The sequence below is a fragment of the Anser cygnoides genome, chromosome 11 (assembly GCF_040182565.1).
Source record: "Anser cygnoides isolate HZ-2024a breed goose chromosome 11, Taihu_goose_T2T_genome, whole genome shotgun sequence".
NCBI lineage: Eukaryota > Metazoa > Chordata > Aves > Anseriformes > Anatidae > Anser > Anser cygnoides.
In genome coordinates this window covers 9187540-9214361 of record NC_089883.1, presented here as the reverse complement: position 1 = coordinate 9214361, position 26822 = coordinate 9187540, and the positions used below count along the sequence as shown (strand labels likewise).

The 26822-nt window shown below is 43.4% G+C and overlaps 1 protein-coding gene across 6 annotated transcripts in view; it reads right to left on the bottom strand.

Annotated features, from left to right (window-relative positions):
- The window catches only part of CEMIP (cell migration inducing hyaluronidase 1), a 108756-nt gene that overhangs the window by 5509 nt on the left and 76425 nt on the right, over positions 1 to 26822 (bottom strand). For all 6 annotated transcript variants that reach the window (XM_048071909.2, XM_048071912.2, XM_067003788.1 and 3 more), the window contains 16 exons: positions 26252 to 26427; positions 25497 to 25706; positions 19528 to 19733; positions 16385 to 16454; positions 15351 to 15479; positions 14550 to 14635; positions 11934 to 12065; positions 9915 to 9950; positions 9680 to 9835; positions 7985 to 8165; positions 6043 to 6258; positions 4903 to 5114; positions 4247 to 4432; positions 3353 to 3557; positions 2526 to 2612; positions 2067 to 2224 (listed from right to left, as the gene is read on the bottom strand). In XM_048071909.2, the coding sequence (XP_047927866.2) occupies positions 2067 to 2224; positions 2526 to 2612; positions 3353 to 3557; positions 4247 to 4432; positions 4903 to 5114; positions 6043 to 6258; positions 7985 to 8165; positions 9680 to 9835; positions 9915 to 9950; positions 11934 to 12065; positions 14550 to 14635; positions 15351 to 15479; positions 16385 to 16454; positions 19528 to 19733; positions 25497 to 25706; positions 26252 to 26427 (2446 nt within the window). The remainder of the gene's footprint in view (positions 1 to 2066; positions 2225 to 2525; positions 2613 to 3352; positions 3558 to 4246; positions 4433 to 4902; positions 5115 to 6042; positions 6259 to 7984; positions 8166 to 9679; positions 9836 to 9914; positions 9951 to 11933; positions 12066 to 14549; positions 14636 to 15350; positions 15480 to 16384; positions 16455 to 19527; positions 19734 to 25496; positions 25707 to 26251; positions 26428 to 26822) is intronic.

The following is a 26822-nucleotide window of genomic DNA, read 5'->3' as shown; positions in this document are numbered from 1 at the left end:
AATGAAGCTTTCCTGACTCAACTGGCTCTCAACTGATAGTCTTGCTGGGTCTGCTTTCCTGCATCACAGTGGACACAAGTCGCTAAAATTAATTAGGCAGCAGCTCCTGCAGAGCTCAAGCCCTGAGCTACTGCGTGCCGTAGTTACATCCTAACACCTCAGCTGGAACTGAAACTGTTCAGGGGAAAACAGCAGTGGATGGTGGCAAAGGAAAAAGAGAAGCAGAGGAGTTAAGAGTCATCAGGTCTTTTCCTAAAATAAAACCGAGGTGTTAAAATCCACCAGTGCTTACAAGAATGGATTGAGCCTTCAGGCTGGTTTTTGACTACTTTGTGCATGCTGAATCACTTCTTTTTTCTATTTGGTAAAATCTTTAGTTTCTATTAAGCCTTTTCTACTATGGAAGTTTAAAATAAATTAAACAGATGTTTTGTTTTTTTACCCCTGGGAAACTCATCAGAAAAAAAAAATGGATGTATTAAAAAAAAAAAGTAATTTGGCCTGTAGAATGTTCTTTAAATGAACCAAGAGGCATGTCATTGCTAGAAACAGCTCTTCTCACATCCCCAGAGCTATAAACCTATTTAAAAGTTGTTCTAGGAGTATCATCATGAGAGGCTGGCTAGGTGTTTTGGGTGGTGGAGCCTCCTCCCCTCTGTGAGCACCACTTTTCTGTACAGCTTGTGCTCTGCACCGCAGAAGGGGAATGGTGACAAGAAGCTGCTGGCTGTACGGTCCCTCCTTCTGTATGGTGTCTGCATCCAACTGAACAACACCCTCGCTCAACAAACGGATGAACAATGGTTGTAGGTGAAGTCTTTGTCTGATCGGAATGGAAAGGCTGGGAAAGCTTTTGGTGAAATGAGGAGAAGAATTTGAGGGTTTAGCCCTTGCAAGCACACGCAGCTGAGTGAGACCCAAGAGCTGCTGACCAAGTTGGATCCAGTTGCAGTCCTAACCCTAACACTAATCCTAACCCAGTTCCAATACTAATCAAGAGAAGACAATGAGGCTCAGATAGACCCAAATGCACTTAAAGCCTAATTACAATTCAATCTTCTAAAGTAAGAAAGAATCCAGGCAGCAGGGTTCAGTGGGGATAGAGAGCGGACTTTTTACAAAGGAGGATGATGGTTTCTGTGAAATGTCCTATTTTATTTTTTTTAATGAAAGAAAAGTGAGCAACTACTATACTTCTCTACAGTAACTACTTGATGTGGTTTTTTTGCAACCTTTAGGACTATTTAAGACAGTAGAAACACTTCTGCATCCTCATTCATGGCACCCTGCTGAAACTTCCCCCCAGGGCTCTATAATAAATCCTAGAAAAATAGCCTGTTGGTCTGCCCACAGATTGCTCATCAGCAAAGCAATCATATTTGTATTAAATGTTAGGTACAGGATTTCAAATCAAAATAGGCTTAATAACAGGGAAGTATATTCATTTCCCCGTAGCTCTCTACAAACCAGCATAGGAACAAACCCTTCACATAACAGATTTCTGATGTTACCTTTACTATTCCCACAGACAAACCCACTGTCCTCCAGGATGCAAGAGCATTCCTTGGGTACTTACCACCCACTTGCAAAACTCTGCATTTCTGTCTGCCCATGTTTTAAAAATAAAAGCATAGAGACCTTAAGTATTGGCAGGAAACGTGCAAAGAGGAATGCATTTTATTAGTGGGATTTTCTGCTATTTGAGAGAGTGTGCAGGCAATAGAAAAATGTAAACTGTGCACATCTGTACCGATAAGTGCTGAGTTTATTCTTGAATTTAAGCCTGCAGTTTATCTGTAACCCACCACATAAATGTGGATCTGCAGTTTATTAATCAAATGTAGCTCTGCAGCTTATCAGAGGCTTGATCTGTTCCTAAATCACAGTCTGCATCTTTCTGCAGCCTGGATGTCCTGCACACATTTGGACTCTGTTGGAGTCAGCAGGTACAGAAACACATTGCTAGCCCAGTCAGTCTGGCCCGTGTTAGGTGACTAAAGCCACAAAAAAGATGTGTTGTACAGCATTCTTGTACAGAATTGCCTTAGTAACAGCAGATTACTCACTGATCTTTGATGTTGTTGACATAGTTTTCTATCTGTGCTGGGATTCCTTGTAGAATTGAATTCTTGAATGTTACTCGGTCAACCACTTTCCCATGATGTCCATCAATCACAATCAGTTGAATGCCCTCATCGGTGAGGAAAAACCTTACACCATCAACCTGTGTGGAGGGTAAGGAATATTCTTGGTTTGTTGAAGAAACACAAATGCAAAACATTCATCTCTAAGAAGCACTGATAGTGTTGAATCAGGGGACTGCTCATTATATCAAAGGGCAGAATTCCAGATCACTGAGGTCAAGCTGTCCTGCTTTTTGCTTTTTTTTTTTTTTTTTATATACAAAGCAAAAGTGACCCAAATCTAATTATTCATGGTAACATCATAAGCAAGTTTTCCACAAAAATGAAGCAAGTATCTTAGATATCTTTATGAGACAAAGTTCACTGGGATGACCTGCTTACCTCAATGTATGCAAAGTCGTCCTTTAGGTGGAAGTACTGTTTCTTATAAGTTTCTATCTTCACTTCCAGTAGGTGGTCCTTTGTTTTCTGTTTATTAAAAAAAAAGTTTCTGATGAGGATTTCCAATACCTGAATGCTGAAAACATTTTAAACCTCAAAATTCAATCAGCAAGAAAGCTACATAATAAGCTGTGACTTGCCAAATTGCATTGCTAATGAGACTGGGCACAATGGTAACCTCTCTGCTCACCCTGCCAGCATCTAAATTGTTTCACCAAATGGCAGAGCTTAAGTGATTCTCACTTTGCAGAGCTGATACATGATTCTGTGAGGCTTTGCTATGCATTCTTGCTTCAAGGGTGATGAGTGGAAAACAAAACAAAATAAAACAGAAAAATATTCCCCTCCTTCGCTCAGAACCAGACTGGACAGGATATAGGAGACAAAGTGTTGTGCAAAGTCCTTTATATGAATGAGACACAGCTGAGCAGTTCCCTCTGTTCTTACAGCCTGGAGGGGCCGGAGTCCAGGCAGGCATACTTGCCTCTCTCCAACAGCACATTCCCTGGACCAATCATCACTTTTTACCCTGTGCTTTTACGCACAGCTTCAGCTGAAGTCATGAACAGCTCTGTCCTTTGAGGACCAATGCGCTCTGCACTTGAAATAATCTGTTTCATATACCTTTGCACGCCTGGTCCGTTTCAGAAAATTAGGCTCGTGATAACCTGAGTCCGGTACAGTCTTTCCATGACTATGGGAACAATATGTGCCAGAACTACAGATTTACAATGACAATAATTCTGTGATAAGAAAAACTACTTTACCAGCTGTGCACTTGATAGCTTCTTAGGCATTGGCACTTCTACTATGGGCGTCTCAATGTACTTGGGATAGGCCGTGGCTTCACAGTCACTGATACCAGCGTGCTTTGGAATCACAGCTTTGATCCTTATTCGTTCACAGCCCTTGACAGAGCAGAAAGCAAATCTCTCCTTCTCATTTTGAGCTTTAAGTTTCAGAAACAGCAGCCTGTGGATAGGAGAGAAGAGTGAAGAGCATACTTCAGCATTCTGTGCAAAATATGACAAAAAGTCCCATTTTTAACTCTTTCCTAATGCTGTGTAATAATGCATGTTGCAAACCCTCAGTCTGCAAATTATAATGCAAATTACATGCAATTAAATTGATGCATCTCAGAAATTGTTTGGGGAGGTCAGGAAAATTAAGACAGAGATTAGCTGACACCTGAACTACCTTAGAGCTCTATTTTATAATGTTCATTTACACAGAGAGATAAATGGTTTTTATTTTATGTTTCTTTCTTTCTTTCCCTTTTTTTTTTAATTTGTTAAAAGAAAACAACAGACTTCACACTACTGGTTCCTGTGCATCCCTGTCTTAGTATTTATAAATGGTTGCTGTTCAAAACAAAAAGGGTTGGGTGTGTCTCCAGTTCAGTGCTATGGTCTGCACTTTACTTTTTTTTTTTTTCCTAATTTGTATTCACTTGGCAAAACATTTCCCAGAGTAGCTGGCAGTGCAGCACAGCCTATGAATGACTGGCAGCTGTGGGAGTCCCAAGAAAATTAAATGCTGGTCACATTCCCAGAAAGAATTCCTGGTTTTGTTGTGATCCCTGCTAATGGCATTAGCCAAAAGGCTCATGATTTCAGCAGCTTTCTCAACACTGTCCAAATAAGTAAGGGTCATTTCCTTACCCAGTGTCCTCATCCCAGTAGTAGTATCCCTTGCTAGGATATCTGTACTCCAGTTTCTCCATTTGAGAGGTTCTATAGAAGGTTCCAGTTTTGTATGTTTTCTTCAAGAGACGATTGTGAATGTCTGACAGAATGGAAAATGTTGTCCCTCTAGGATAACAAAACCCTACTTGGATCCAGTCATTCCTAAAATAGCAAAGACCCAAATTATAACAAGTTGACACATGACTATTATTTTCCTGGGCATGTTAAAAGCCAATTTAAATAATTCACTCTGAAATGTAACTTATTTTTTTCATGGCCAGTTAAAATTTTAATGACTTGTGATGAATGAATGCCATGTAAATTAGACACAACATCCATGGGTTAGTTGTGCAGTGGGGGTCAGATCCGCTCTTGACTCCTACACCTCCAACTTCTATGCACCGGGAATGAATTAGCTCTAGGCTTCTAAAAACGAATAGTGTTATCTTCCAGGGCTTCCCTGGGGAGGAAACAGGAATCTAAGATGTCAGATGGAAAGATGGTGAAGTCAATGGACTTCCTGGAACAAGCATGTTCATTCTGGAAGAGTTCATGAGGCGATGAGCTCACCCATTAAAAATATGCAGTTACATTATTGAGCTGGAATGTTGGAATTCAGTTGGATCACTCACTTGTTGAAGTTGATGAGCCATATGGCCAGCTCTTCAGGGGCTGTCTTGTCCCAGTGGATGGTGTAGCCTTTCCTCAGAGTTATAACTGGCTGATACTGCTGGTAATGAGTGCTTTTGCTCAAAGCCCCTTCCAAGTAGAGTGGGTGATTGTGGTAGTCATTTTTTATTATTTTCATTTTGAGGTTGGCTGGCTTGTAGGCTTGGATGTAGATCTAGATGAGAGAAAGAATGAACTACAGTAAAACATTAAAGTCCCAGCTACTTAATAGCTGTGAACTTGTGTGAGGCCTGTGACTTCAGCAGTGACCTGTATGACATACATTTACACCTGTATATTCAGTTTCTTCAGCTTCTTTTTCACTTTTCAACAAAATAATTTTCAGGAAAAAAAAAAAAAAAAGAAAAGATAATTTCCTTGTCCACTGAGTTCAAGAGTGTGTGCCAGTTAAGGCTACAGGTAGGCCTACAGTCGGGCTGAAGTATTCCACAATGTTAGTGGCAACCCTTGGCTGTGGGATGTCATCTACCTCAGACATCTGACTTCTGTTAAACAAGGACCCTTCTGTCTGGATTTCAGAAGCAGGAAAAACAGCTCAGTGGTTATGAATTGATTTTAGTGGCCCTACACTGAAGAAAAACAACACTTGCAACACCTAAGACAAAAAAAAGGTGCTACTCATGAGAGGAAAGTAAGGGCTCTCTCCCGGCAGTGGGGTGAGGAGCTCGTGTGGTAGGAAGAATGGTTTGTGGTTACACAACAGGATGAAAGATCATGAGAGCTGAAGCCTAATTTTGACTCCTCAGCACACTTCCCATAGCACTGTGGGTAACATTTCCCGCCATTAAACAAGGGAAAATAACCTTCCCCTACCCAGAAACCAGTACATTTGGGAATATCAATCTGTTAATGCTTGTGGAGTTCTCACAGGACTTCAGGTAAAATTTGTTTCAGTTAACAGTGAAGGCCAAAGCATCTGAGCAAAAGCCCAATATCGTCACCTTCAAAACCACCTGTTCACACATGCAGTTAAGTCCTGGGCACCCCGAAGAAAGTCAGTTTCTAAAGGTCAAGATGTACAGTGCCAAGAGAATTAAAATAAGTATAAAGTGATTACAAACCTGCAAAGTTAGCAACTTTACCTGTGCGTAGTGTCCACTGCAGATAGAACCTCTCCAGTCGGGCACATCGATGCAGTCAGGGTGTTTGATTAGCCAGTTATCTTCTTTTATCAGGTATGAGCCTGGATATTCAGACACAGAGCCATCTACATCATGAAAAACTGATGTTTTATCACCATCCATATCCAGATCATTGAACCAGGGTCCGGGTTCTCCAAAGAAGACCCTTGAGGTAATCTAAACAAAACAGTGAAACATATTTATGTCACCAAAAAGGAATTAATCAGTTAAAGTACAAAGCAAAGGACAGCTGTGGTCACTGACACAGCTCAAAGGACCCATTTTCTGACTTTATTTGGTTTTAGAAAACAGCTTGGACAAGAAATATTGTTGAGTTTGGGGGTCAAGTTGTGCACGTAGAAATCAGTGTATGCATTAATAACATCATTCTTTAAACAGCCACAGAGTTTTGGCTGTTCAGCGTGAGATATTGTAAGCTTGATATGCAGTGGCCCTGAAGCTCCATGCCTCCAGATGAAGTTTGGAGTTCCAGGTGTTCTGGGATAACAGTTCTGTGCTAATAAAACTATGAGCTTCTGAAATAGGGCATCCAAAGCTGGAAACAACAAAATCATTTTCAGCTCAGTTGGTCCTGTTAGTTGGCAGGAACATCAGTGTCATTTGGTACAGGAACATTGGGATTTTCCCCCTTTACCTGCACACTGCCTCTTCATTAAGTCTGAAGTCTGAATAGAGATGGGTCGTGCTCTTTAAAGGTGTGTCTGATTTGTCAGACAGAGCAGACACAGATTTTCCTGCTGACCCTGGGGGAAAGGCTAAAATAACCCAAACTGCAGCCACAGTAATGAAGACTTGTTTTAAAATTCTGGAGGAAGGTTCAGGAGACAGGACAATTTCACTATAGCCACTTCACTTGTTGTCCACTAATACATTTTTAAGGTTCCAAAGCCACATAAAGTCATAATGATGCTGGGAACAATCAGTGACCTCCCTTGGGAAATGGCTGCTCGGGCAACTTCTGACATATTTTTATCCAGCATAAATAAATGTCATGTCACCAGCCTGCTTGGTGCAATGTGAGAGAGAGACCTACCAACACTTCTGGGGGAATTTTGCCTTTCCCATCCCATTTGGCACAAGGATCACTAGTCAGCACTTTTCCTGACACACGAGCAAGTTTGCTAACTTTTTGAAACTTAAGCAACCCAAATAATTTCAGTCCCAACCACTTTATTTATTTGTTGGTCATGTTTGGCAGTTGGATTTAACAGCTGCTAGAGGTGAACATCAGCAACCAGTTAGCACATATTTGTGCAAGCAAATACAAAAATAACTAAATCACAGACCCCAGACCAGGTTCAGACCAGCACCCAGAAGTTCATGTTGTAATTCAACATTTGGCAGCCACTTTTTGGCTGGATTCTGCTTTCATTTATGTCTGCAGAACTGGAGTCCATGGATTTACCCTGGTGTGCAGGGCTGCACAATTATCCAGCATCTGCTCAGTTTCACTGGCTGTTTCCCAAAATTAGTATTTGTTGCTTCTAGGCGAGTTAGACCTTCCACAACAGACTTCCCTCTGTTCTTTAATATTATACCTGTGTTGAAAATAAGGGGGCAGATTCTTCTCCCTAATTCACCAGTTTCTGAGACATACAGAAAGGACAGTGATTTTCACTTGAATGTCACTATTTTTTTGATACTGATGCCTACTTCTGTTTTGCTGCAAACTCGATTTGCTTGTTATTTCACCCACCCGATTTCCTCTCTCAGATGTCATTCTCTTTTTTAAATTTGTGGCAAAGACAACAGGCACCTCCTGCAGATCTAGTGTTTTTTTGTTTTGTCTTGTTTTTTTTTCCCAAAGGCTGTTACACCCTTTTTGCCCACAACCCTGTTTCCAAGCCAACTGTCAAAGGCCTTACTGGGAAGGATAACTCACAGGGACATCTTCAAAATGGATGTCGGTTACGTTGTTGTTGGGGCAGCTCTGCCAGGCGTTATTGAGCCTGAAGGCTAAGGCACTCGTGTGCCGGCCGTCAAGGGCAGCAAATTTGCGGAAGGTGCAGTTCTGGACGTTGATCGGGCCATCGTAGAACTGTATCCCTCGAATGGGAAAGTTCCTAAAACAGATTTGGAGGAGACAGAGACATGGTCATGACATGAGCATGAGGTTGAGAATGCATTCTAGACATGGACAGTCCCATAGCACTTGGTTCTCAGCTGCTATCATTTTCCACAGCCCGTAGGATGACTCCTGAGTTAATGTTTTGGAAGAGAAGGGATTTCCCTGCTTTTTAGGTCTGTGAAGTCTTCTTAATCTTGCAAGTTCATCTCAAGTTCGCTCATGTCTGAGACAGATCATCTTTATTTAGTCTGTACTTCTCAAGGGAAGGAACTTAGAGCCGTGCCAAGGCATTGAACTAAAAATGAATAAATCCGTGTGTGCTATCACAAATGAGTTCTGCAGCAGCGAAACCTGAAACTCCTCAGATCTGCAGAGACTCCTTGGGCTGAGTAACAGTAGGGCTAGAAGAAGTCCTACCACATCTTTCAGAGAAACAGTGCAACTTAATTGCAGTAAAAACAGATTTGAAATCGAGGAAAGATCTCACCGATAAGGTTGAAAACAGTTGAGAGGGCACAAACCAATGAAACTTTAAAAGCTTTTTCTGATACCAGCTGCAAAGTAAAGATAACCCTATTTTCATGCTGATTAACTGAATGTGATGTTTAAACTCCTTAAGAGGCTAAGATGATATTTCATATTTCACTTATAATAAATCAGAATTTGATCCCTTTCTCATATGAATGGTTTCCCTTCGAAACCCTGTTTCTGTGGCAAGTTCATACTTCTGTCACTGAGTTTCTGCACACAATACTTAAGACAATAGATGCCCACATATTTATATATAAAGGATATTAGAAGAAGAGCCCTAGTAGAGTAGCTTTTCATTATTAGTATGGTTAACAATAAACCTGCTGCATCACTACCAACAGGCAAAGTTGAGACACATAGAATGGCAGAAAAATATCTGTTGAGATGTTTTTCACTACAGAGCTACTGTTAGGATAACTGTTTTCAGAAATAACATCAAAACATTACTTCACTTGCGAACAAATCTGTAGGCCTAAGGTCCAGGAACAGGCCACACACAAAGTTCACTAGATGTTTTGAAGCTATTTACTGAAGGCATTAAATTCCCGTAGCACAGCAGCAATACTAACAGCAGCTCTGAGGCCGTCTATGACCACATCTAGGCCAGCTCAAGCCCAGGGAAGGCCTTCTGTGAGATTTCCTGGCAGCTGCCTTGGATGGAGACGGCCACTTCATGCAACCACTGCTGACTATATGTACAAAAGTTCCCAGCTAGCACACACTCCTTTGACTGTCTCCTCAACTCTGTTTGCAAAGGGGAGGTGAAAGAGGAGAGGAGCTTGATGCCGTCTTGGCAGCCTGCAAGTACATACCTGCCAGCAGCAGCTGCACAGGGAGGGCTTTGGGACAGGGAGACATGAAACCAAATCCTTTGTGTGCAAGCTATTAAACCAAACAGTGCTGAGGAAACCACACCGGCTTGGAGCTTGTACCAGGAGTGGGAACAGCGAGCGCTTTGATATGCTGAGCTGAACTTACGGGCCGATGGGCAGGGTCCTGCCTCTGTGATCCAGGCCTCCGGGTCCCCAGATCTCGTTGTCCATAGTCTCCGTGCCCAGGTTTCCGCTCTCGCCAACAAACAGGCTGTTCTTGATTTCTTGCTTTGAGCCGTCATCATGAGGGAAGGTCCCACCACTAGAGGGAAAGGCCTGGAGGTGAAGGGGCTGCTCACGGCCTGTGCCCCACGCTGCGGCACAACCCGTGTGACACTTACCTCGCCAAGGTCAGCCCGATGCCATTGTCTGCAAACCTGCCGGGAGAAGAGAGGTGCTTCAGAAGAGATTTTTGTTTGGTTTTGTTCGTTTGTTTTATCATGTCAAACTGAAATCACCAAACCAGGGAGGCGGAGGGCAGCAGGGCTTAATTACTGAATGGTGCTCGTAGGAGAACTCAGGTTTTTGCGTGCTTGTTCCCTTTCCAGTTTTGGAAGATTTTTTTGGCACATCTCGAGGTATTTGTGACTCATAAGAAGCAGCAGACATGCACCTAATTGCTCCATGTGGAAGTTAAGTCTGAGATGGCTGGGTGTAGTTTACCTGTCAAAGGTTTTTCCCTGCATCTAATTATCACACTCGTTTCACTGTTAGGTAAAAAGATTGTGTTTATCTCTCACCCCCAACTACCTTTTGTTATTTAATAATGCTTTGTCTTACCCACAGCTCTGTGCTTCCCTGTGTTCACGTATTACATACTGTTTCCATGAAATAACCTTACTAGGGGAAATGCTATAAAAGCAGTGAAGCTTGGCTTCTTTGTCACTAGCAGGAAGACAGAGATATGATCTTCCTTATTAAAAATAAAAATTGCAATGTCCTCCCATTTTGCTCAAATTCCAAAGCTTTTAGATGAGATAAATCACAACTGTTGATCAATGCCTCCAGCTTATGGGGAGGCTACAATTAATGTGATGGTTTGAGTCAATATCTTGATAGCATGTTTACACAAGTAAATGTACACTTCTGTCACTGTTCTCTCCTGCATATCAAAACCCTTAGTGGAGAGCCAGCAGCTGAGTAAATCCCAGCTCTGCCTTATCCCACTTCTGTCTCTAGGTGGCAGCCCATTACACGCTATCGCCTCCCCTCTGTTTCTGCGGCCCCATAAACGTACCCTGCACAGCACATTAACATTAGTTTTGTTAATGTACTACATAAGTCTTATTGTAGCAACACAAACGGAAATTACGGTGGCTATAAAGGCAATTACAGTCTGACAGCCGCTTCCTTTTATTCAGATACAACCGTAGGATTGCTACTGGAAGCTCATAAAACGGGGTAACGTGCTGAGTAGCTTGGTACCCTCCGAACGTGGCACTCAGAGCACAAACTCTAAGTGACATGCGAGTGATCTGCAAAGACATCACTTGTCGGCTGTGGCGTGTGCTAGGTATTTCTGGTTCACAAGAAGCATAAACAGGGCGACTCAGCGTTACGTTTCCGACCGTTCTGCCCCGATCTCCTTCTTGCCAATCTGACAGGTCACTAGAGCCAGTTTATAGCCTCTGGTGGCTTTAGGAGACGTGGGTCACTCTAGGGTAAGGCAGCCCTGCCAGCAGCTGGGCACCAGATAATGGAGAGACAGCTATTCGTGGCAGGGTGATCACAATATGCCTTGTAAAGTAGCTTTTTTCCTTTTTCTCCTCTTTCTTATTCTTGGTTGATATCAAGAGCCTGGCTCAGCAGAAGGAAACATAGCAGATCATCTGTTTTCAAGTGCAAAAGAAATATCTGTTCTGACCAGCACAGGAAACAGCCTTCAAAGAGCACAAGATGTGTTTGCCCAGTTTCTCTCCCTTGCTGCTATGATGCATAGTTTCATGTCTACTTCATCAGTACTAGCTTATTCAGCATAACACTGAACCACATAAAGCTGATCTGTGACCAGACCTAGCCAGGAAAGGTGGTGGATTTTGCTGACTTCTTGCCAAAGCACCTTGTTTTTCGTGTGAGAAGGTACAGTTATTTGCATCTGTGCACGTGTGTGTGTGTTTGCGTGTTATCATTTTTGCATGCTGGTCAGAATCGCACGCAAAAACAATCTAAGTGATCTTCAGTGCAGACAAAAAACAGGTTTTGTTTGCATAAAACAATGCCTGCGTTTACTTAATGTTTCATCTTTATTTCAATCTTGGCCGTATGAAAAGGTGCAAAGCAATATAAATAGTCTGAACCACAGCTATGCTCGCCATAATCACCAGGCTGAACTCCGAGAGTTGAAATAAGGCAAAACTCACTGGCAGTTGTCCAGCCACACATCTCCACCCCGCAGCCAGGCCCCGTGATCCTGATTCTTGTAGGCAATAAAGCGCTCGATTATTGCAGGTTCCCTGGGCTTCAAAGGATCAGCATCTTTGTGTGGGCTGTATCTGTAACCAGAAGGAGAGAAGAAACGTTGGCGAGGGAAGGCAGCCTCGCTCGGTCTGCGGCCCTGCAGGACATCTGGTTTCTGCTAGCTCAGAACAGCCCTGGGACAGCAGTCCGGCCAAGCAGCGTGTCTCGGCGAGCTGCGGTGGCCAGACCCTGCTGCCAAGGGACGGCCAGTCCAGGCGAGGCAGTTGTAAAGACCCGCTCCAAGTTTCCTTTCACCTTGCCATTATTGTATTGCTGATATATTGCTGCAGGCACGGAAAGTTTATTATTGCTCCCAAAAGGCTGAGATGTTTTTTAATCCTTTTCTGTTACCCTTTAGCATATTCCTGTTTAGATAAGTGTCCTTTTGTTTCCCCTTTTGAGCATTCTTATCTCCTACCCTTGGCCGTACTGTGACAATGAGCATTTTTTCCTCACTGCAGGAAGGAACTAAAACATCTTGGAGAGGGGCTGAGAGTAGCTCCTCCACTACCCATTGCTCAGGACACACATAAGAGATTTATTAGCTCCGAAACCCTCAACTATGATGAAATATTGGCCTGATGTAGGAAAAAAAAAAAAAAAGAAAAAAGAAACATAAGTGGAAGCTACAGCAAAGTGTGCCCTCAGCTGCCTGTCTGCCATCACTCGGACAAGAGCATCTGAGCGAGGATCCAGCTCGCTGCGGTGCTGCTGAGCTCGGCTGGCATTTACCCGCTCCTGAGGGGTTGCTCTCCTTATTGCTACCGAAGGAGCATCTTCCATCAGTACAGCACAGCTTAGAAACCCTGACAGATGAGTATCCAAGTCAGTGCCAGCAGCGGATGGTCCAGAGATTAAAATTCATGCCTCGCCAATGGGTAGCGAGGCCAAGCTGTCAAATCGCTAACAGATATTCAATAGCGCTTTGCTTTGCTTAATAAGCCATCATATCAATCTAAAACTGAGCGGCAGGCTGATGGGGTTCCAGTAAATGAATATTGCTTTGGCAGCCTCATCACTATGAATTTGCTTTCAGAGAGAGATTTAGTATCAGCCCTTGTGAATTCCCTAGACATTGTTAAATACAGATATTGCGAGATGGATTCCAGTTTCATTCACATCCCTGTGTATCTGGAATAACGCTATAAGGTACGGAGTTCTGCCCAGATATTTAATGCCGTAATCGAATGCAGATTAATCTCTCCAGCTTTGTAACTGTCCAGCCTACCTCCAAGGCTGCCCTGGCCAGTCCAGCTATAATCACTTATTCAGGCTTTCAGCTTTGACACGTGAAAAGTAGAAAGCGGTAGAAATATTTTGAGCTGCAGCCCACGCTGGTGGGTAATCACCAAGCACAAACATGACTGCATTATGAATTGCTTGGCTTCCAGGGGTCATTCCTGCCCTTGTATGGCAAGGGACAAATTGCCTTTTGTAATCGCTTACTGTGCCTCTGGCAACAGGCACTTTCCCAAGGCACGCGTTCAGCTATCTGGAAAAGCAGCATCGAGCTCCCAGGGGAATTTGGAGGTATTTGCAGGGAAGGCTGCTCTTATTATTTTTTAGCAGTCACTTTCATTATGTAATTAATTTCAATGTAATTATTTCAATTGATTTAGCATTAAAATGTTGTAAATAATATTCACTTTGGAACTTCATTTAGCATCAGCTGCAAGGCAGGGCACTGGGGCGATGCAGACATAGGACAAAGGGCACAGCTGATGACTGCGGCGCTGGCTGGGTCCCCTCAAGAGGACCGATCCCACCCATGCAATCCTTGCCCAGTGTATGACTACAGCTCCCGAGAGATGGAAAGGGGAAAAGAAAAAAATTGAGAGTCATTCTCCCTTCCTGGGCAGAGATGTTCAGCAGGTTGCTCTTCCCTAGATGTTTTCTTCTGTTGAGGAACCCAGTCATGGGAAATTGCAGGTTCAGTGCCACTGGAGGCACTGGTGTCAGGGAATAAAACTGTGCAACTTGAGAGCATTTAAGTCCTTTTCTCTCCCTGGGGTTGGCAACTATGTTAAGAGCCAGACCCAACCTCTAATGAGATAAAAGGGTGCAAGCACAGCCCTTACACTATTACACTTTGCCTGCAGAAGTCCTTTGCTTACTTCAGCCTCCCTGCTGTGGTCTGCTTTGGGGAAAGAGTGGGAACTCTCAGGTGCCTCCAGACCAGCAGACCAGGTCTGCTGATATGATACATCTATAGAGAGGTTCTATGTAAAAAAAAAAATAAAAAAAATAGAACACCCTAGCACAGGTGTAATATCCATGCCAGCTCAGCTCAGAGCTGAAAAGCAAGGACAAAACAGGAGGATGTACATGCTGGGAGTCCGTTATGGTATGCAATGGGGAAAAAAAGTTAGGTGGTAAATCTAAATGAAGACCTTTCTTTAATAAGAATCCCCAAAAGCATCGCAAGGATTCTTATCAGCTTCCTTGGGAGCAATGTCATAGCTCTCAATCAGTGCTATACGTTAGGTCTTTTCCAAACCAAGCTGTGCAGCACACTTTACCTCCCAGAAATCAGTGTCAGGATAGGTCTTTTGTCCTTGGCTGAGGCTGGAGTTGTTTTAACGCCATTATCGATGATCATTCCAGCCTAAAAGAAAAGGGAAATGTGACATTACAGTATATTTATTCGATGGTTCTTTTGATTTCCAGGCTCTTTCTCTAATTTTTCTAAGCCAAAGCTTATCGCATGATCCTAAAAACTGCTTCTGTTAGTAACATACAAAATAGAGGGTTGTCAACAGTATCAGGACTTGTATACACCCCCCAAACTGCTGCAGGTTAACAGAAACTGAGCGATTCTTGTGAATGTACCCCCATACCCATGAACACGCTGCCGTAGCCCCAGACCCTCGGTGATGAGCATCCCTCACCTCACAGCCCCACGGCACGGGGGTAAATAAGGCAAGAGTGAGAGAAAGCGATCAGACACGGCGGCTGTATTTATCCCTCTAGAAGCTGTTCAGTTAATTGCTAACATTGGCAGTTGGGGTCTATAATTAGACAAGCTGCCAATAGATGGTGCTCCTCGAGGAGCTATTTTAGGAGAGCAGCAGCACAGAGCCTAGTGCAACTGAGCGGAGAGAAGAGCCTTAATGCCCAAGAGCCAAGCTGAAGCGGGTGCTGGCTGACTCCAAGTGCTCCCACGCCAGCATGCGAGCTGCTTTTTCTGCAGACACAAACAAGCTTGCATGAACTTTTAGTGAAACAGAAAGCACAGGCATTAATAACTTGCAGACCCGTAGAGCTGGAGCGAGAAAATGGTGTTTTTTGGACGGCAGCATTCCAGTTGCGTGCAGACTCACCCGGTAGTTGGAATGCGCGCGGTTGTTGGAGAATTTCCCCATCGGCATGTGCTCTGAGTAGCCGGGGGAATACATGCCTGCCGAGGGCCCCGTCGGCACGTGGTGCAGCACAAACCAAAAGCCTGTTTCCTGAGAAAAAGAACCGGCAGCTGAGCCTTCGCTTGAACCTCTTTGCTGGTCTGCATTAGCCCGAGGATTTATCAGTAAACCCACAAGACATAAGCCAGAAGACCAGGACAAATCACAGCTAGCAGCATTGACCTCTCTACTACACTCAGCAGAAAGTTGAACGTACACACACACAAACACACACACACATATATTCACAGTCAGACTCCTGCCCAGCATCTTTGGGGTGCTTGAAGTTAAGCTCTATATAGAGCTTATCTATATAGAAGGTATAAGCAAGACTTTTGTGATTCGCTGGTGTCCTCCCATCAGTGTATGTGCAAGTCTTAAAAATCAGGTCAATGTTATTTACCTGCCTAAAAATATATTTAGGAACCTGAATGCAGGTAATCAAATTTTGAAGGTTTAGAAAGACTCATCTCGTAAACAAAGAGAAATGTTTGCTTAAGAGATGCATCTCTTTGTTTAAGGATTTATTTATTTATTTGTCTTTGTAGAAAAATAAGAGCTCCTGCTGTGACCAAGAATTCCTGTGGAATTAACATTAGGGCTGATTGAAATTTCAGAGGAACATTACTGTACCGCAATCAACAGAATCATTGACAAAGACTTCACTGGCACTATGCAGTCAGATTTATTTCATTTATTCAGGCTGCACACTGTGCAGAGGGTGGGAATTTTTGTTAAATCCATCCAGCTCTAGAAACAGCAAGTGTGGAGAAACAAGAAGTGTGCAGCAAAAGGAAAAGCATTATTTTTTACTGGCAGCACTAACCACATTAATATATGTCTCGATCTAGCAGTTTCAAAAATGCCTGAGTAACAGAAGCAGGTTTTGTTCCAACCAGAGCCTTGCAGGGCTCGAAGTTCTGAACTGTTACCAAATCAGAAACTTCTGTACTCACTTCAGATCCCGCAGCTGCACAGTTTATAAGGTTGTTGTGTGGGTTGGCTATCCAGAAGGTGGATACAGCGCTGCAGATGAGGAAAACAAAGAACAAGATGAAAATGACACTTTGAGCACATGCCAGAATCACAGCTCAACTCCCCGCAGTACAGGCATGGCTGATAATGCCCCAGATAAGGGGTCCTGCCTAGGGCAAAGGGGCTGTTTCTTTTCTTTCCCTTCTCATACCGTATTTGTCCTCTGTGGTTTGACAGAGAACATGGCCTTATCTTTTAAAACCCCCGAGTATTAAATGAGGAATTTCTATTGCAATTCCAAGCCTGCTATGAAGCTGTCAGGTGTCAATTCTGTTTTATGATAAGGTAAATATGTTGTTGCACAAGCTACAGAAAAGCACTTTGCCTCCTAATAAGCCTCCGGTTCATTAGAGGTTCTTTTAATCAAGGGACCCGATGAATTACCTCTAAAGGCTTTCCAAGTATACCCCAGCACCTCCTTTTTCTGCGAGCTGCTGTGATTCATTAACTTTATTTGCTCCCACCCCCCCATGCATTTCTTCTGGGACAAAAGGACTCCATTTGCCTAATGCACATAAAAGACTTAATTGAAAGATTCCCGTCAAGGAGGGAAGATCAATCCATCACCGTGCCTCCTGTGACATACAGCATTCATTAACCAGTGGGCACATGAACTTTCAGAGGAAAACCTCCAGTGCTTACAAACAGCAGACTCATGGCTTGCTCCCTAAATTTGCTGGGTGAGATTCAAGAACTTACCTAACCCTTATGTCTGTTTTATGAAGGACTTCATGGGGGCTTTATTCCAATGGATTTTGCTGACCTGAGACAAAGTTTGGCCTGCATGACTTTATCATGAAAACATAATACAGAGCCGGGCTACAAAAATGCAACTTGAAATTATTTATAGACTGCCTCCTGCTGCATAGGCAGGGGCCTCAAACCCACAGTATTTCCACTGTGACATGTCAGTCATCCCAGTCCTGTCCTGTCCCTCGGAGCCATGTGGGTTGGGGAGGTTACTGGCACAATCCTATTACCTTCACCGCTGGCAGCGGCTGCCTGCCTGCCTCTTCCAAGCCAGCAGAGCCACAGCTGGTGCTCATCCCTCGTCCCTGCACTGGGCGCCTTGGCCGCTGTCCCAGGGGATGGCATGGGTTGATGCGTGGGACAGCACTGGTGTACTCATCCACCAGCAGGGTGGATGAACCCAGTGCAAAACCAAGGTTTTGTCTGATCAGTCCCTAAATGCTTTTATAAAGGAAGATGTGGCAGATTGAAGTACTGTAGGATTTTTTCATTATACTTCTGCATATCATTCCTAGTGCTTTTTCATATAATAACCTTCCAAAATATGACACTAAGTATGTTCCTCTGATTATTAAATGAATTTTTAGTGGAAAATGAGCACAATGGATGATTAACTCTTATTTTATGAATGGAGACATTGAGTGTAATTTATAAACAAACACAGATGTGAAAAAGAGCATTGCATGTATTTCAAATCTTTCCCTTGCCAAAGTAAAAAGCTAAAAATATGTTTCTTTGGCCAAAACCCCAGTCTGTTCTGAGGACAGGATGGGTGATGCTGGCAGAGTCTCAGCAGGTTGAGAGTTTTTCTAAATAAATGAAAACCCCCAAAGATTTTTAGCTGTTAGGCATCAATCAGCTTCTCGCTGTCTCATTTTGAGGATGGAAGTCTAGCTCCAGAGACTTTCTCATCGACTTCTTGTTGGTCAGAAATTCACCTTCTTCTAGTGTAGATCTTTTTCCCCATCCAAATACAGCAAAATAAAGCCCTGGAGAAAAATCTGAGCTAGGGGCAGAAAAGTTCCTCTCTGCCAGCAGCTTCAGTGCAGCATCAATGCCCTGTGGTCTCAAGACAAGACTTCACTGGGGAGGACCTCCCTTCTCTTGCATGGGGGTATTGTTCTCAAGCTTTGATGATCACCATCAATTCAAAACTTCCAAAGGCAAACTTGACATCCACAGATTTGCTCCAGACTGTTTGCTATGCTCCCTGTCTGCTTGCCTAGCTGTTAAGCACACAGGTTGTACTTTAAGAGTTTAGTACTCCAGAAGAGTCAGGGGAATGGAAGGAAGAACAAGAAAGCTAATTAACTACCCAATATGCATCAAAACAAGTAGATGGTCTAAGCAGCCAGTAATTACAAACTGAATCATATTCCTAGGTTGTGCATCTTGATTTAGGAGCAAAAAAACAGCTGGAAAATCAGGGAAAGGAGTGCTAGAATGGCTTTCAGGAGCACAGTGACCTTGTGACAAGGTCAACTACCACTACAGTATTTGTGACTGGTGTTTCTCTAGCTTGTGTTTAAAAATTACTACCAACAATGATCCCATTAATTCTTCTGAGAATAAATTCTAATGCTTAACTGTGTGGCCAAGCTGGTCATATTTCTTCTATACTTCACCTGATTTTTTTTTTTTTTACTTTTTTTTTTTTTTCTTCAAGGCAACAGAACTGCAAAAAGAACTTGTAAAATTCCTTCTTGTTGCAAATGCTTCTATAATCCTCATCTAAACCTCAGCTGGCAGGTCTGAAAGGACACAGAGGAAAGGATCTTGCAAAAGGGAGATGAAAGGCATTCAGCATTTTTCAAGTTTAATACTGGTTTTGCGGCAAATAGAAGTTTTAAGAAGTTTTCATGGAAACGTTTTCATGAGCTCATACATAGACAGACTATTAGAGATCCAGCAGACATATACAGTCTTTGATCTTTTATTGCCAAGTTCTAATTTTGTGCTAAACTGCATTTATCATACCATTTTGGTTTCACTTCACAGTTTGGGTAAACTGCCAAATGAATGCATAATACTAATGCTGTATCATTAAACAATATCTGTGCTCTGCAGATAATGGCTTTAGAACTAATGTGAGTGTTTTCAAAATCAACTATCGTTCAATATGAGCACAAATGTCAGAGCCCAGCCCATTCTAAACTCAGCAACTTCTGGTTGAACCAATAAGACTGCTCTCCCAGACCTTGGGGCATGAAGCCCAGATCTGAAAAGAGGATTACGTAATCGTATGCACATAATGCTGTCTTTTATGGCTCAGTTCTGCAAAGAACAGGCAGAAGAAAAGGAGGCTCCCACTCACCTACAGTCCTGCCTGGGTTTGGGGATGTACCCGGGGTAAGCTCCCTCCGTGATCAGCTTGCACATCCTGCTGTCCCGGTCAGAGGGGAGCAGAGTGCTAGGTTTAACAAGCAGTCCAAGGCAGTGGTCAAATGTGTTGCGCTCTTCTGGTCCATCTTCCGTAAAGAAACAATGGCCCAGTGCATCATAACCCACAACATCCTTCACCTGCATAAAGAAAACAAAGGTCTGTGTTCAGGCTTCATCCTTCAGCCATTACATAACAAGAAGAGACTTTACAGTAATAGCACCCCAGTACCCTCTTGAGCTCAAAGTGTAGAAGCAAAAGCAAGATCACTTCCTGCTCTTAAGAGCTGACAGCATAAACAATAACTCCAACATTTAAATTTAATTAGAATTTGTCATCACCTAGGAAATGTTAGTTCCATTCTTTTGTCTGTCTGCAAAATCAGAGACTATCTTAGCATGAGACCGGAAAAAACATCGGGTGGGGAGATGAGCGAAGGATGTTAGATGCTCAGATCACATCTGGGCTCATTCATCTTCATATGGAGTTACATGAACAGCTATATAAAATGCATCTGAAAAATGCAGCTGAGCTGAAAAAATATTTTTCAGGCTATCAGAGAGGTGGCAAGTTGTTTTCCAGGCAGGCTGGCTTGTTTTAAGTTTGACCTGATCCTTTTTTCCAAGTTGTTGACAGAAGCTTTATTTGACCCTGAGACAAATCAGCTGGTGTTAATCAGTGCCGTTCTGTTTCTGGTTTGAATGATGTTAACATCAGGACACCATTGTGTAGGACAGAACAACAGCCATCAACCCACTAGAAGATCTGAAAAAAACAGTTTCAGAAGCATATATGCAAATATGTGAGTTTGAAGCCTAAGGCTAGGACTGGCTGGGAGACCGCAATCCTCAAACATGCTGTGTCCAAGCAAGTCAGTTGTTATTGCTTATGTCTAGGATATGGAAAATGAATTTCAGGTCAGGTGAAGTGCTGGCTCTCCTGGCTCTCTCCTTAATTGTTCATCAGCCCTCACCCATCAGCTACCTTTGACCTAAAAAACCTTTCTGGCAAAGCTTAGCTAGACACCAGTGTGTTCCTAATGATGCTTCTGGTGAAACAGCAATGGTGAGAGGGCAAAAGAAGATATTAAACTGGATACGAAGCCTGTTCTTTATGGTGTCATTGGAAGACCTAGACTCCCAAGCACCAGAATTACTTTTGTAAACAGGACTGAGATTCCTCTGTCACCTACATGACTCATCTCAAGGCAAGGAGCACTGATTTCAAATCAAATCCCAGGACTTGTGTTGAAATGATTACAAATATGTTTTCACATGAGAAAAAACACCACTTGCCAAGTATATTATGAGCTTACATCTGCACCCACATCTATTATGTATCATCCATGCTCCACTGTAAATACTCAAATCTCTGGACACAAGTCACCACAGTAAATTAAACACAGCTAAAATGACCTGCAAAGTTGTGTGTTCCATTAAATTACCTGACTGAAATTTACGGCTAACTTTGCCAGTTTAATTAGACGACAGTTTTTGCAAAATTGAGGCTTCTTTTTGTAGGTGGAGAAAGTATGTACTACACTGAACTGTCCCTCCCTGGACACGTGAGCTGTCCCAGCCTTGCAATTGTAAAGGTTTATGGGACAGGAGAATATGTCAGGAGAGTGATCTCTTTTCAGAAGTTTTCCAATGCGTAGAGGAAGTCTTCCAATCACAGAGATGTCAGAACTGTGCACAGCCACCGAAGCCAATTAGTTTTCTCTCACACAGCTGTACCATTGGAAAGACGCATAAGGAACGCTGCTGTGACATTTAGATGACAGAAATGGTTTCCTTAGAGAAACACTAGCCACGTGGTGTGGCTATTTAGCTTGCCAGCCGGCACACTGCTCCACCAGGAATGGGGTATGAAAACCTGAGGTGACCAGACTAGAGCTGGGGCAAAGCCCACCTCCGTGCATGGGAAGAAACGTCACAGGAGAACGCCTCCCCCAGGACATCCAGAGAGGAGTGAGGCAGAGAAAGGAATGTGCACTGGCAGAGGGAGAGACAGCAAGCCTGGTGTTGTCCTAACTCATCCCTGGAAGGCCACAGAACAACATAGTTATCATCCAGGGACCTGTTCCCTAATGCACTTGTCACCCTCCGTTTGATTAATTATTTTTCCCATATCTCATCTCTTGGTCAGCTCTGACTTAGTTTCCTGTGTGTGTTTTCATACACAAGCCCAGTGCTGAAATGCTTGGATAGCAAAAGAGCTGCTTGTTCCAAAAGCATTTTTCCAATGGATTTAATTTTTGATTTGATTAAAGCCTTCTTAATAGTCCATAATCTCACCTTAACCATGAGTAATTTATGGCCAGATAATGCCCTCCGTGGTAAAACTGTGCAGTATAGCTGGATTACTAAAAGCAGATACCACTGAAGTAGTTAGCACAGCCACTTATTCCATGAAGTACAGCTCTCCCCTGGCTCCTGCCGGAGTGTTTATTGGCCTCCATTTAATTTCCTGCCCTGATGGCTGTTTCTATTTTAGCTTGCTCACTGGGATCCAGTGGAGAGAGTGGGAATCAGAGCAAAGTTTCATCCCCAGGATTGCAGTGGTGTAACTGGGTGGTTTTATGGCCAATGTGTTAAAGAAAACATTGGGTAATTATTGGCATTTTCAAACATTAATTATGGTGAGAGGAGAATTTCTACAGATTTGTTTCCAGAAGGACCCTCTTCCCCTCCCTGTAACTATGAATTTGTAGACAAGTGCAGAATAGCCCACTGATGCAAGTGAACTCCTGACAGGATAGGGAGTTTTAGCAGCACAGTGCAGACCCACAGATAAAACAGTCCTGCCATTGGGAATAAATAGGCACTCTTCAAGGCATTTACACAGGTACTTAACTACAGTCTTGTGAGAAGCCCCTTGGAAATCAGTGGCCTAAAGTACATCCTTAAATGCTATATACTGTGCTGAGGTTTAACAGTCCAGCTATATGTTTTTTGCATGTTTCCAAAGTACAGTTCATGCACATCATCAAGACAAATTTTCCCTCAGAAAAGTATGCTTTGGGTCTACCTGACCTCAGCGGGAATGACTGTTACCTGGGGGAAGAAGGAGCTCATTGCTGTCTGCACAAATGGTGCTTGTGCATGTAGAAACATGTGGTGTTGCCCAAGTAAGAAGACAACAGGCAGCAAGGAAATGTACGGAATAACCCTAGTAGTCACCAGAGACCCGTGTGGGTGTCTGTGAATTTATCTGGGGCAGAAGGAAGAGGAAAGGAAGGAAAATAGAGTCGGAAAGCAGATGAGGAGATTGCGGTGGAATCACCTGAAGAATCAAGGCTTGGAGCTGCTGAATGCAGATGTCTATCAGAGCAATGAGACACCATTTAGGTGATGCAACTTTTGGAGCACCTCTTCTGTGATGCAACTGAACAAACACAGTTAGATTGCTTTATTTCATTGGGGCTTTCAATTCAGCCATCAGCAGCAATTGTATGGTTAAAATAAAAAATAGGTTAAGTATTATGAGTGGAGTTTAGCGTTCACACATTTCAATAAATTATAATCTGCAGAGATTGAATTCTTGATCAACAGTTTAGTTTATATGTCCTAAATTCTAAGATTTCTCTTGGGTGCCTTATGAAGGCAAACCACAGTCATCTAGGGAATGGTGGCTGTTGAGTAATGGCAGGAGAAACAAGCTGCTTTCATCAGCTGCATCACTCTGTCTGAATTTCATCATGTCATCTTGTCTGGAAAAGCCTGAGCACACGGATCCCTCTGCCATGGATTCCCCAAGGTACAGTTGTCACTCGGAGAAAGCACAAGAGACAGAAGTATTTCCAAATGCTCTATACAAATCCATCTGTCTGACCCATACGAAAAATGCCAGGCGCTGGGTATTTGGGTTGGCAAGAACTAATCAGTAGAGAACGAAGATCTCACGTCACATTGAGAAGCAGGGCTTTAGCTGGCCTGCAGCTCACCCACAGCTGTGCAACCTCTGTGTAACCAGTGCATTCATGGTGCCATTGGTAAGAGCCTTGGGATCGTGTGAAAAACGAGTCCTGCAGCACTGCCCTTCCACCCTGCACATGAATTGCGTGCTGAGCCCCCATGTTGGCGACTTTGAGTTGGCAAGATCCCATATGACCCTGAATGCCTTATATAATTTAAATAGCAGAATGCTTTTTTTTCTTCTTTTTCTTTTTTTCTTTTTTTTTTCTAGAAGCCAAGTTCACTCGTTAGGTTTCACGTTATAAACTTAGAAGGACAGAGGTCAGAAGCAAAACCTCGTATTCGTAAATAGCAGATAAAAGCAGCTCTGCTTCTAGGGCTGCAATTTCAATGCCCTTTCTTTAACTTCTGTGCATTTTAATTATGCCTGTGATGTCCCTTTCCATTGCTGCCACTTTCAGAAGTTGTAGCCTGCAGGTCTTGCCTAAAGGAGACTGTAAGACTAAGCCCATCGTGTGGTAGTGTCAGCAAAGGAGGAAGCAGTCATCCGTAAACAAAGGCTTACAACCATGTCTTCACCAGGCATTGGAAATGAACGATATTCCCCAAGTAAGTCTGAGTGTAGCCTCTTATAGACTCCTACTGTGAGAGGGTATGGTAACTTTAAAAGAGTTTAAAAACAGCATGAATACAAACTCCTAATGCCATCTAGGTGATGGTTTGCATGAATACAAACTCCTAATGCCATCTAGGTGATGGTTTGCTGGTGATACATCTTCTCTTAAATCTCTGTTATATATGGTAGCAAAGCTCTTGACTATACAAATACTCCAGGGCACTCATACACTTTTTTTTTTTTTTTCCTTTTGGAATACCCTGCCATCTCCCTGAATGGGCAGGGATCCTTTACCTGCAGAAATCTTGGGATTTCAAGACTTTGTTTTTGAATGGATACTTGGGAAAAAGTTGGCTAATCAAACCTGATAATTATTTCACACCTTTTGCAGCTCTGCTTTTGGGATAGATTTCTTCATATTCCCTGAATGCAGGTAAAGATCTCTCTTTTCTCCTGTTCATTTTTGTGAATGGAGCTTACTGGATATATAGCTTCAGTAATAGCATTCCTACTGTACTTTCTAGGTCTTAGTTTCTTTACTGCAACCAGTTGGGTGCTGGGTAGGAGACCCTATCTGTTATTAATGGTGTGGTTGGCTTTGAAGATGCTGCCTTAAAATAGTGGGAAGCTGACAAAAGCAACAAGGGACGTGACCAACACAACCCATTCCTATCCCAGAAGTGCCAAAGGAGCAAGTGTGTTTTCTGAGGAAGCTGTCAGAGGTGGGATAGCAGTGAAGAAAACCTTTTGGGGTTACGTGCCAGTCTCCAGGACAATCAATAAGATTGACTTTTCCCTCTGCATGCTTACATAAAGAAGAAAACATCCCTACATCTAGGTAGAATCTGAACGTGCTCTCATCATCTCTGGTGTGCTGTAACTTGTCTGATAAGCATATGTCATTATATAGATTTGTCCTAAAGGATTTCCTGTCTGGAGAGCAACTCTGACAAATCAGAACTTTGTGAATGCTTAAATGTTGTGAATGGCATTGCAAACGCGAATCTTTATTACAGGAAAAATGAAGCACACTTAAACCTTCTGATTATCCTCTTTAAATAGCAAGCTCTCTGCCTATACATAGACCCAACTGCTCATTAGAGATGGGCTGGTCGGCAGACATCCCTGCACACAGACAAAAGCTCTGCCTGCTCTGAATCACACACAGCCTACAGTGCCACTGTGGTCTCCTCCTTCTTAACGCGGGTTGAAATACGCCTGGAACATACATCTACATAATCAGGACAAGAGAAGGAGACATACTAGTTCTAAGAATAAAACAAATGACCCTGAAATAATTAAGCTGCGTTCACGCTACAAGGAAATAATTTGGTGCCTTGATCAGTAAGGTAGACATTGGGGTTTCTTACCAGTAAGCCATTGGATCCATGGACGGTGACACAGCGGGAGAAGGTGTGGTGGATGGAGACGTCCTTCACATACGTTGGAGGGTTGTAGCCTCCTTTCTCATCCACATCTCCAGCCATATGGAAATGAATTGGGTAATGTCCCATTGTCTGCTGTCCCATGTATTTCAATTCTAGACCTTCGATATGGGTAGCCTTAAAATCAAGAGCAATCTGGAGAAGAAAAGAACATCAGTCAGGAAAGATGAGGGCAAGGAGGAGGGCAAATACAGCATAGGAATGGGTGAGTGGTATCTGCTAGAGAAAACTACTTTGTGCAAGGGGTGTATAGCTACAGGGTGAGGGAGAGAGGCTCATGCTGGCCAAGGGGACCGTAGCAGCTCTGTGGTCCCACCACTGCTGCCATGGCTACATCTGCCTTCATTTTGGAAGGAAAAACATTCAAATTTAATGTTTTCCATGAGTTTCTTTCACCTGGGCTCAAATTGACCCCCCTGGGCTGCGCACCAGCAGAATTTGGGGAGAACTGGGATGGGGATGCGGAGGCTGTCTCTCGGAGGGGTTGAGCACCAGCCCGCGTGGCTGAGCAGTGTCTGCAGGGGTGTGAGATACACTTCAAAGCCAGATACCAGGCAGCAGCAGTGGGGAGGATCTTCTGCACCCAGGGAGGGGATGCTCGCCTCCCTTCCCGCGTCCTGGCTTCCTCAGTATGTCAAGGTGTGGTGGAGAGAAGTGCAAGGAGAGGGCAGCAGCCCTACCTTGATGTGTCCCCCAAAGGTGTCGAAATCAAAGAAGGAGCATAGCTTGCTGCCGTACTCATAGCACCGCCCCTCCATCTCGCCCATGACCACGACGTTGCGGCTCAGCAGCCCCACTTCTGCCCGCATGTCAACGCCGTCGATGACTTGGCCAACGTGGAGGTATGCCGCTTTCCCTGGGGGAACAAGATCCAGTTTCAGAGTTACTCTGCCAATGCTGCTGGTTTGCAGCACTTCCCGTGGTGGGGTTGGTTGATAATGAAAGGAGCAGTTGAATCAGCAAAAACTGCTGGCTGACTCCTCAAAAGGCAGAAGGCTGGAACACAGGTGTCACACCATGTCCTGCTGAGATATTTTCAACAGAGGAAGTGGGATTTTTTTGGTCCGAAGTTGCTTCATTTAGACAGGGAGTTAAACCAACAGTCTGTCAGACAAAACACATTTCCTACCTTGAAAAGGGACGCTGATCACTTGAGAGATTTTTACTTAGGTTTACAATCAGCTGTGTATGAACATTCAGTGCAAAGAAAATTGATGATGCAGCTACAGAAAAGCCCCAAAGTTAACATAG